An 11204-nucleotide genomic window follows, 5' to 3' on the forward strand; every position below is an offset into this window, starting at 1 on the left:
GGCCTAGAACATAGTTCAGATGTTTTGCCTTAAGTTTGGGGAGGGCACAAGGTACCAAGTACTAATACAAATGAAGGACAATGCCTCCTGCAATAACCACAGAAGAGAAGTATTTGCAAAGTTTAGGCTCTAGCACCAATTTCCTTTTTCACCCCAACTGAGTTTAAGTTTCCATTTTGGATAGGACACTGAACTGGTTGTGAGGAGTCCTATTCTCTGTAAGAGGCTCTATAGGCCATTATATTACAATTACATGTGATATACGAAGCCCATCCACTCTGAAGAATTTGGACACCTGACGTCTTCTACAGTTACATTCACAGGCATTTTTTTCCCCTCTCAAACATGACCATGTTGTTCAGAAAATGAAAAGCCCCATTTCACATTTATTCAAGATGTATTTTTAGAGGTTGCCAACAGCACCAGTTTGATTCTTCTGGTGAATTTTATCTTCAGAAGCCCCCCAGCTGGTGTGCAACACAAAGAAACCTCAGGTTTCTCCCAGCAATTTGTAAGTGGTGTTTTACAGTAAGGAAAGGAATAACTCAAATCAAGATCTCCTTCAGTGTATCCCATTTCATGGTAGATTCTGGAATGTTATGTTGTAAATGGGAGAAATGATTAGGTTAGAGGTGTAGTCTAATAGTTAGAGCATGGTATTAGGGGCAATGACTCGGATTTCTGATACAACTTTAATCTTCTCTGAGCAGATTCCTAAAAAAAATATGAAGTCACCAAAATAGGCTTTCAACTTTTTATTATAAAAGATCAAGACATGTGCTAGCAGAATACTTAATCACATTCCCTACTTGATGGCCTTCCCTGAGACCTTCTGCCCTTTAAGCATGAAAACTGGGCAGCTACTAACAGTCACCTGAACAATATTGTGGGTGAGAACTCTTTCAAGTTAAAACACAAATGTCAGATTCTTCACCCACTCATAGCCCCTGCTTCCAAAGTCTCCCTGGGAAATAAGAGCTATGACTAAGTTGGATATTATTCACATAGCTAAATTTAAACACTAGTTTCCAGAAATCTACTAGAAGTTGGTCTCTAAGTACTCCTGGATAACTGACACGGAAGAGTTCTTTCCAGTTGTTTTAAATCAGGAACATCCTCTTTTCAAGACAGGCACTGATATAGTCACAAATTCGATTTGGCATCCAATGCTCAATAATTCTTTATGCAGTAAACAAGCATGAAGTTATAAAAAACTTACTGACTGTCTCTCCTCTGATCCAAATCAAACTTTTTAAAGTCAATCTCATGATAACTGCCTTCCAGGAACTATACAAACATTAAGTTCAGAGGCCCGTATACATCTTACATACTTTTCTTCTTCCTTCTCCTACTTTAATAAGTCATACTAGTATCACATCTAAACCCTTTTCTTAGCTCCTCCATGCAAGAGAGATATTTGATACCCTCCACCCCAATGCATGATCAGCAAGGACATATGCTTCTTTCTGGATTTCTATCAATAGCAAAACAAGCTTCATGTTGAGCCTATCCACATTAGGCACTCTGGGTGCATGTGAATTCTACTAATGCTTTCCTCAGTTCTGGTATCATGATCAATCTTCATTAGCAGACTGTAGTCTCGTGTCAAATGGAATAAATAGTCCATTGCCAATCTAACCAAACTTGTATTTTGCAACTGCAGCTGTTTTTAGTACTAGGAACACACTGTAAAAGAAAAAAGTTTAAGGGATTCTATCTTTCAGAGTAAATGCAGTTGAATACAAAGTCATATCAAGTTAAACAGCAGCACTTGGATAGTTCAAGATTAATAAATTCACAGTTAAGCCAGAAACACGATAGGTTGCAGTAGGACATTGGTGAGGCAGCATACTACATACAACTGAGCTAACCCAAGCTGGACAGTGGAAGTTAAGCTTGTGTGTCACAAGTTTAATTCAGACTGGCAATTTCTCTAAATACTGCTGCTATCCAGGAAGCTACTGCCACCATCATTCAACAAAAGAATGGATTAATGATTAATACAGTAGATCACGTTATTTGTTGGCCCTTATGAATATAACATTTACTGTAGGACCAAGATAATTTTTGCTTTTGAAAAGCATTAGTAGAGAGCAATTAAAATACATTTTAATTTCTTTCTGCATAATGCCGCTATGAATTTGCCTACACTCCAAGTCTCAGAATGAAACTTTTTTTTGGGGGGGGGGGGGGAGCAAAAAGTACCTCAGACACCTATAATGGGAGCTTTCAGAGGACCTGAACAGTCAATTCAGACACGTTAAAAGGCAGGTCCTTTGATAGAGATGGGGTGAACAGTTGTGTGTGTTAAGATGCAGAAGTTTTTTGGTTTTGTTTTTTTAAATAGCCCTATGAAGAGCATCACTTGAAAGTTTTATTTTAATCCCTAAAGCCAGAGCAAACTCATATCCAACACAGAACTTCCTCAGTTTCTAGCTGGAAAAATATACACACGCCATCCTGGTTACGCAAACCCGGCTTACGCAAATCCGCACTTACAGAAAAAGTTCTGTAAGCTAGAAATAGGAGGGTTTTTTTGGGGGGGCGTAATGGTCGGATATACGTTACCGACTTACGCAAAATTCGAGTTACGCAAGGCGTTCCAGAACAGAACGCTTGCGTAAGTCGGGGAGCATCTGTAAGTTGTTCAGCTGTAAATCAGTCCATGATGTCGAAGAAGCCATTATTCACTTCACAGAACACTAACCTCTACATTAATCTTTTTCTAGTACTAGCAAACTGTTAGAGCAGGGGTAGGCAGCCTATGGCACACGTGCCACAGGCGGCACGTGAGCTGATTTTCAGTGGCACTCACATTGCCCGGGTCCTGGCCACCGGTCCAGGAGGCTCTGCATTTTAATTTAATTTTAAATGAAGCTTCTTAAACATTTTTAAGACCTTATTTACTTTACATACAACAATAGTTTAGTTATATATTATAGACTTATAGAAAGAGACCTTCTAAAAATGTTAAAATGTATTACTGGCACACGAAACCTTAAATTAGAGTGAATAAATGAAGACTCGGCACATCACTTCTGAAAGGTTGCCGACCCCTGTGTTAGAGAAACAAACTCAAACTTAAGTTCCACTGAAGAAACCAATCATCTACAACTTTAATGCCAAATCTGCATAATTTGTCCTTAGCTCAATTTTTGGCTGTATTTCAGCACTTCTTAATTTTTAATCCACTTGAAATTTATTCTCTCAATTCAATTTTTGCAGTTGTCTCGCAACCTGCTTTTAAAGGACCAAAGTCCTTTCCGATCACTGTTCCAAAACCAGCCCTGAAAGCATAGTTGCTGGCCAGAGTGTTCCTCCCTAGTCCTAGATAATCATTTTGCATCATCCTTATCTCCGATTCTGATATGCTTTTAGCAGTCACTTAGTATAACTGCTAAATGTTCTAGTAAAATGCTGATGATCAGAAAGAAAACCTTTACTCCCTGTAAAGCCAGGTAGAATACCACAACCAGTTTTCCAGTGGTACAAGGTCTGCATTTCTGACTCTGAAGGTTTGTAAACTGTAGGACTACAGAATGGTCTCTGGTTCTCTCCTCTAGTAGTGTTTTTGGTACCAAACCAAGACAGAATATTAGGGTCCTGGCCCGCTGGCCAGTGTAGTTTATGTTCCCTATTTAATGCTATGCAAGTGAATTAAGTGAGAGGGTTTGCTAACTAGGAGCGAGTGGGAAGGTGCAATGATACAAGACCTTACGAGGCATCTTGGGATGGAGCAGGAGGATCCTGATTCTCAGGCTCTGGTGGAAGAGCTGGCACAGTTTCCTCTTTCTTTTGCGCAGCCAGGAACTCATGAATCGCTTTCTCTATCTGCGGCCTGAAGATGTGGTTTAGTTTTGGATCCACCACCTGAGAAATAATTCTGTCCACTCCAGCTTCCAGCATCCCTGACCTTGGGCAAAGACAAAGGAGTCATTCAGCTACTCGCAACTTCCCCTCTCCCGCCCACTGAGAAGTCTCCAGAGCCCTCATGTCAGCTGCAATTAGTATTAATATGGTGAAAGCTGCAACCCACTTGGTAGCTCCTTCAGGAGGGAGGCGTTCCAGTCACCACACAGAAACCAGGACATTTCTACCTATCAACTTTTCTATTCCCCCCTGCAGTGTTCACAACTGACATCTGGTCTCCCAGGTACTGAAATGAAATACTGGATGGGAGCCACTTCAGGAGTGCTCATTCTGAAATGAGGTCAGAAGGAGCAAACACAACATGCTTTGGCACAAACAAGGCAAACAAAACGTATGAGGACAGCAGGTGAGAGGTTGATTTTTTTCCTTGGGCTAACACTCCAAATTGAGAAGAGGCCTTCACCCCGATATCGTTACCATCACCTGCTCCTTGCAACAGCCGGTAGGCAGTACCTATGCAGGTATTTTTGTAAGAAAAAAACATACAAATGCACACAGCACAAAATATAGAGAGGTTTTTGGAACTGAGGGCTGGTAACTGAAGTGACTTATTGCTTTAGCGGCTGCGTCAGAATCTTGAACTGTTGGACACAGGCAGTCTGGCGGGTTTAAGTCATGTCTGCAAGAGACCAGGGGAGGGGAAACAGACATTGCCTAGCATTTGGAAAAATCAGCCGCCAGACTAACACGGCAGTGAATGTTCATGAGAGAATGTTCATGTTCATGACCACATCCACTGCTTTTCAAGGTCATGTGGACATCAAATAAAGTCTAATATAGTTAGATGAATGTGTGTACTTTTATCCAATGATGGATGGATACACACGTACACATCTTGGCACATTTCAACTATCTTATTCTTGCAGCCTTCATAGTAACTTAAGTGAGTACTCTAAACCCTTAATCCTTGTGTAGTCATTGCCTATACCAGTAGTTCACCTAACTGTGTTTAAAAGGGAGCAAAGCTCCCTGGTGTGTAACACAGTACAAATGTCATTTTACTCTAGTGAAAAGAATATTAAGGCTTACTCTAGTACTATTAATCCATTACTATCAGTTTCTGATTGTTGGCCACACTTCTCTCTATGTTGTTGCTGTATTTTGCACGCGAGCCCTTTCAAGCAATACTGTAAAATGCAAAAATCAGTACATCTAGTTAACTTCTACCCTGATCTCAGGGTAATTAGGCCAATCCTCATTGATTAGGCCAAGCAGTTTGTATGTGAAGTAGACATCTGTAGTTTCTGCTACTTGCACTGAAATTCTAATTTTGCTTCCTGCAAGACACTTACTGCTGTATGTTTAGTTATTTTCCTTTTGAAATTAAAAGCCCGTCTCCATTTCCCTGATTCTTCCCTACTCATGTCCTTGTCCTTCCACCTATTTCCACCCCCACCTTTACTGAGGTGCTACCTAGGCACTAGTTTCAGACACCAGTCTCAGGAGAAATCCACAAGTTAAAGCTTTTTTCCAGACTATGTATGCATGTTTCCATAAAACTGAACATGGCCTCCCTGAAAACACTGGAGGTTTATTCAACAAGTTTGCCAGTGGCACAAGTTACAGAGTAAACTGGAGTAGCAGTAGGAGTTAGTAAGCCTAGTACTCCATGGACATGTTTGTTTTGTTTGCATTTAACACACACAAAAAACAAAATGAAAAAACCTCACACAACCAAAAAACCCTATGGCTTTAATGTCCTGTCTACTTGTGCCATCTGCTGGATGGAATCAGACTAGCCTGAATTTGATTACTGCCCACTAGTGGCTGGAGGTTTGCAAAAAACAGAAGAGACCTAATAAGAGATCCTTCTTTTGCTTAAGTGGTAAATGCCTGTTTCTGAAGCAGAAGACCACAAGTTCAGTTCCAAACCTCATATGCAGCTTAGTTAGCAACCATGGTGTTAACTGTATGATGCAATGCTTTGGTAGAGAATGCTACACTTCAACAACATAATCAATACTTCAACGGATGTTGACTGTATTACCCTACTCTGGGAAACTGCCTGTTCGTCCTCAAGGAACATTGCTGTGATGTGAGTTAGCTCAAACTGCATTGACCTGCTATAGTGAAATCTGGGAGGGCACAGATGACAAAGCAGGTTGAATTCAACCCTTAAAATTGTCCAAATGCACTCAGCCAGTTCATCTATCAAAAAACATTCCTATCAATTTACAGAATGCTGCTTACTTACTGAATCACACTCTGTCTCAGACCATTTCGTAACTGGTTTTTGTTCATTGTTGGGTTCCACTCCTGTTTGTCCAGATGGGTAGATACAAAGTTGTCCACTTTCTGCCTCAGATTTTGGTATGCTGGCTTAAAAAAAAAATCCAGTTTAACTAAAAGACCTTGAAACAATTCCCTGCAAGAATCCTTCATAATACATCTTTTGTGGTCTATTACTGTTTTGTTTAACTGTCTTTTCTCCTTTATAGAGAGACAAGGTTGGTGAGGTAATATATTTTATTGGACCAACTTCTGTTGGAGAGAGACAAGTTTTCAAGCTACACAGAGCTCTTCTTCAGGTCTGGGAAAAGCAGCAGTGTCACAGCTAAATACAATGTAGCACAGATTGTTTAGCATAAGTAAACACACATTGTAAGGGACCATTCAAGGTGAAATGGCCTGTTAACACCTCAGCAGTCAAAGGACCAAAAAAAAAAGAAAAAGAAAGAGGAGTTAATAGATTAGATTGTTGTAATAAGCCATAAATCCTGTGTCTTCATTAAGAAGATGATTTTTAGTGTCTAGCAAAGTTATGAATTTAAGCTCACAGGCTTGTCTTTTGAAGGTGTCGGGCAGGTCGCCTTTATTGTATTTTTTCTGAACAAAAGTAAGTTTATTTTACTCAAGAGTACAAAATGGTGATTGCAAAGAGCAGTTTCTAGATGGTACTATCAATTTATTATAATTGCAATAGCTGGACACCTGTTTTGCAACTGTCTGCTTCCGAGTCACTGAATGGAATGCAAATTGCCTGTGCATGCAAGAGTTATATTTAAGCAGGTTTCTTGTACTATTTCCAACCAACATAAAATTCCTATGAGACATTTTAACCAAATAAAATGAACACTAGTACAAAGAAAGAGATATGCTTGCTGTAACACTAACACTGGAACGTGAGAGCTGGGAAAGTGGGGGGTGAGGGTGTGGTTTTGTTAAATGCTCTGTAATTCTACCTTTTCCTGTTCCTCAGACGTTAGAAGATGGTCATGTTACTGTGGAGGGGAAATGCCAGTTACTAGTGTGGTGCAAGGAGAGGGCAAAAAGGTGGCAAATGTCTTGTAGCAAGACAAGAATCACCATAACAAGAGACAGCATCAAAAATTACAATGATACCCTTGACAATATGCTACGGAGCCTACCCCATGTAGGTGGCCAGTTCGAATTCCATTTACACCTGTTGTGACTGAAAGCTGTTCTGATCAGATAGGTGGTTGTTCCACGGTCTAATGCAGAATGTTGTGGTGGTTTCAGACCAGGAGCGGATAGGTTATCAATATTGATGCTCTCGTGGAATTAGATGGGAAATCAAAACCTCTATTTAGGACTTTCCCACTCCAGTGTTGGTCCCTCTGGATCAAGAAAGCTTGCACTGTTGCTGTACTTGTTCTGTCAGCTTTAAATTCTATCCCCCTTTAAGAGCATTAATTCTAGTACACATTTTTTAATAAGCAGAAAAGGAATCTGTGTTCTTAAATAGGATACCTTAGGCAGTACATTTGTCAGGAAGGCTACAACTTAATATTTCAGCAAGAAGAATAGTAGCAATTGCCAAATAAACAAGTGACATCACTGCTAAAGTAGATACACCTCTACCCTGATATAACACGACCCGATATAACTCGGGTTCGCATATAGCACGGTAACCCTGGGGCTCCGGCAGCGATTTAAAGGGCCCAGGCTGCTGCGGGGAGCCCCGGGCCCTATAAATCACCGATGGAGCCCTGCTGCCACTACCCCGGAGCTGCAGCAGCGGGGCTCGGCCAGCGATTTAAAGGGCCCGGGCTCCCCGTAGCGGCCGGAGCCCAGGGCTCTTTAAATCACTGCTGGAGCCCTGTTACTGCTTTCCCGGGGCTGCGGCAGCAGGGCTCGGCTGGCTATTTAAAGGGCCCGGGGCTCCGGCTTCTGCAGGGAACCCCGAGCCCTTTAAATCACCGCTGGAGCCCTGCCGCTGCTACCCCGATATAACGGGGTTTCACCTATAACGCGGTAGGGATTTTTGGCTCCCGAGGACTGCGTTATATCCGGGTAGAGGTGTAGTTGGTTACAAAGGTTTAAAGATATTTGTTCATTTTAAGTAGCACTTTATGTTAAAAAAATCCTGAAATGCTTTACAAACTATGCACACACAGGAGTCACTTCCCCACTGGCAAAGTGCAGGTGCCTATAGGGTGGAACAAGACAGTTGTTTAGAAATGCTGCAATGGTTTAGGACAGGAAGGGAAGCCACATTCTGTAGAAGCCTCAGGCAAAGCTTAGGAAGGCAGAAAGTTATCAATCACCCTGTGAGGGTGACAAGACAGTGGGGATTGCACCCAATTCCTGCAAGAGGGTTCAACTGATGGAAGTCCTGACCAGTGGCAGTTGTGTTTCATCCAAGTGAAGACCAACCCTGCAGCTTTGGTGTCCCCTACTCCTGCACCACAGTCAGAAATGACTTAGGGAATAGTAACTTTTACTGAATTACCAATATTGCTTTCCATGGTCTCTCAGGAAGACCCTGGCCACAGAAATTGGCAGGGCATATGCAGGCGTCAGAAAAAGAACACAAGAGGGGGAAACCTTGTGCCCTTACAGGACAGACAATGGTACAATAATGGAAAACTGAAAAGCCCCATATTCTCCTCTGTACTCCATAAACCACTCATATTTATAGTTTAGGTCACTCTTCTTGGCTGCAGCAGCTGGGGCCCAGAGGACCATGTCTGCAGCACCAAGACATGAGAAAGGCCTGCCTTGCCTCAGGATTTTGTGGGCAGTGCCCTGGGCTAGTGCTGTGCATGCTCCCTCCTCCCCACAAATGGAACCGGGCTAGAGACAGATCCAGGCTTCCCAAAATAAAGTTAGGGCCTACAATGAAGTGGGTGGCTGAAGCAGAACCCCTTTCAGGATGGCATCTGGAAAATAGGGGACGGGGTCAGACAAGAGACCAGAACTTGGGGGATTGCTGTTTTGAGAGAGGAAGGGGAGGAGATACACCGCCCCTGGTACCCATGTCAGCCGAGCAGCCCAGGCCAAAGCAGGGGCAATCAAGTAGTGAGACCAGGGGTCTTGGGTGGGGAGAAGTCCCTAACATCCTGTTGCCCATGTTAGCAAGGCAGTCCCAGCAGAGCCGCTGGAGCCCTAGCAAGGGCCAGACCTAGTTCCCAGTGCGATAGAGGTTTAGCAGGGTCAGAGGACGCCCAGGGGACTAGGTTCCGAGAAGCAGGAGGGTACCCGGCTGAGAAGCTTGGCCCGGGTGCTCCCGTCGGCCAGGCGGTCCCGGAGTAGGGGAGAACCAGGCCCAGTGCTCAGGTGTCCCCGTCGGAAGACCCCTCCCCGGGTAAGCAGCGGGGGGATGCGCTGGTGGGGCCGGCCCCCTGCAGCGGTACCTTGGTGTCCACGTCGGCCAGGCAGTCCCGGCGGAAGCCGTCGAAGAGGCCGCGGCTCTTGAGTTGCTCCACGATGAGCGCGATGAGCTGCGCGTCCCCGGGGGGCAGCGAGGCCGGATCGGTGGCGCCAGGCCCCGCCCCAGCAGCCGCGCCCCCAGACCCCGCCGCTCCCCCAGCTCCAGTGACGCCGCCTCCCCCGCCTGAGGCAGCTCCGCCGGCGCCGCCGCTCTCCGACATGCCCCACGCCTGGTACCCGGCGCAGCCGGGACCCCGCAGCCGCCGCTCCCAGCTCACCCGGTGCCACCGGCACCGCTGCCGTCGCCGACGGCGCGCCACATTCTGTGTAGATCCGTTCCACTGCATCATGGGAAAGGAAGTCCTTCCACTAACGCGCCTCTTATAGGACTTGAGCCATTGAGCTGCGTAAAGAAACTACGGCTCCCAGCGTGCACCGCGGCGCCAGCCCGGAAGGCTGTGGGGCACGGCAGGCTGGGCAATGCATTCTGGGAATTGTCGTTTTTGTGACTCCATGTGCGCGGAGGGTTCGTCAGCTCCCGGCCCCCGCCTGCGCCCGCAGGGGGAAGGGAAGGGCCGCGTGCGCGGGCCGGGCTCAGCTCCGAGGAGCTGCCTGAGTTCTGCTCCTGGAGACTCGGCTCAGGTATTTATACGGCCCGTCACGGCAGCGCCCGAGCGCCGCCCGCTCGTGTAGCTCCCTCGGAGCCCCGTGAGGCGAGCCCCGGGTTGCTCCAGGGAGATGAGGCGGGGGGACTCCCCCGGCTCAGGCAGGAAGCCTGTGATGGAGCAGGGCAGCGAACCCGGTGCCGCAATCACTTCCTTCCACTGTGCCGCCGGGCCTCGCACGGCTTTGGGCGCGTCAGTCCCACCTCTGCGGGCTCCGGGAAAACTCCTGCGGCTGCAGTCCCACGTGCACGCTGCCCTTGCAGATGTTCCTGAACTGCCGGACTGTACGCCCCGATTACCCCCGTGTAATGTGCCCGACACGTTCTGAGAGTTGTGGTGAATCAGGCTGATTGCTAGCGATACCAGAAACTTCACAGGTCACCGCCCAGTACAGTCCCCCTAGTAAACTAGGCTGGAGTGTATGTAATACACGTATTTGGCCACCGGGGGAGGCTGTGTCCTTGGCAATCACCCTCTGTTGAACTGCCTCAAAGTTGACAAGAGGGCAGCAGGATTGCAGTGTTGAGATTATTTTTGATCATGCATTAAAATATTTGGGATAAAGAATAATTTTCTTTAAGTATCTGTTATTGTTTTATTGGCCTTAAATTAAACATGCAGACCCTTTGATCACTGGATGTCCATCTAGTTTCCCTGTTTCCTATGCATCTGATGAAGCCCACGAAAGCTTATGCGCAAATAAATTTGTTAGTCTCTAAGGTGCCACAAGTACTCCTGTTCTGTTTCCTGACAGTGTCCCAGAATTCTCTGAAGAAACATGCTGATTTGTAATTTATTTTAGTACACTCCTCAGTGACTCAAAGAGGTAATCCCCTGCCTCCTAACAGCAATAACAGTCTACTTTCCTCCTATACGTCTATCTAATAGTGGAAGACTACCCCATCACTAAGTGCTGTAGTCATTGATACCATCTACATCAAGATCTAATAGTTCCTGCATTTAAGGTGCAACCCTAATAATCAAAACTATTTTTGT

At 45.2% G+C, this 11204-nt stretch overlaps 1 protein-coding gene across 2 annotated transcripts; it reads right to left on the bottom strand.

Moving 5' to 3' along the window:
• Positions 1-740: 740 nt before the first annotated feature.
• On the bottom strand, positions 741-9764 carry BOD1 (biorientation of chromosomes in cell division 1). Of its 2 annotated transcripts, none has more exons than XM_065409384.1 (4): positions 9528-9764; positions 6125-6249; positions 3719-3913; positions 741-1686 (listed from the first exon to the last, which is right to left on the bottom strand). In XM_065409384.1, exons 1-4 carry the CDS (start codon positions 9762-9764, stop codon positions 1635-1637), a joined length of 609 nt encoding a protein of 202 aa, XP_065265456.1. In that variant the 3' UTR covers positions 741-1634. The 2 variants fall into 2 exon arrangements, with proteins under 2 accessions (XP_065265456.1, XP_065265457.1); XM_065409385.1 differs by having other exon boundaries at positions 3714-3913.
• Positions 9765-11204: the final 1440 nt, after the last annotated feature.

Source organism: Emys orbicularis, chromosome 8, assembly GCF_028017835.1.
Source record: "Emys orbicularis isolate rEmyOrb1 chromosome 8, rEmyOrb1.hap1, whole genome shotgun sequence".
NCBI classification, from domain to species: domain Eukaryota; kingdom Metazoa; phylum Chordata; order Testudines; family Emydidae; genus Emys; species Emys orbicularis.

Coding starts and splice junctions, on each gene's coding strand:
- BOD1 (XM_065409384.1), bottom strand. CDS start 9,764: ATGTCGGAGAGCGGCGGCGCCGGCGGAGCTGCCTCAGGCGGGGGAGGC. Junction 3,914..6,124: donor CTGAGACAGAGTGTGATTCA/GTAAGTAAGCAG, acceptor TCTTTGCCCAAG/GTCAGGGATGCTGGAAGCTG. Junction 1,687..3,718: donor GCTCCATCCCAAGATGCCTC/GTAAGGTCTTGT, acceptor TTTCTTTTACAG/TGTGTTCCTAGTACTAAAAA.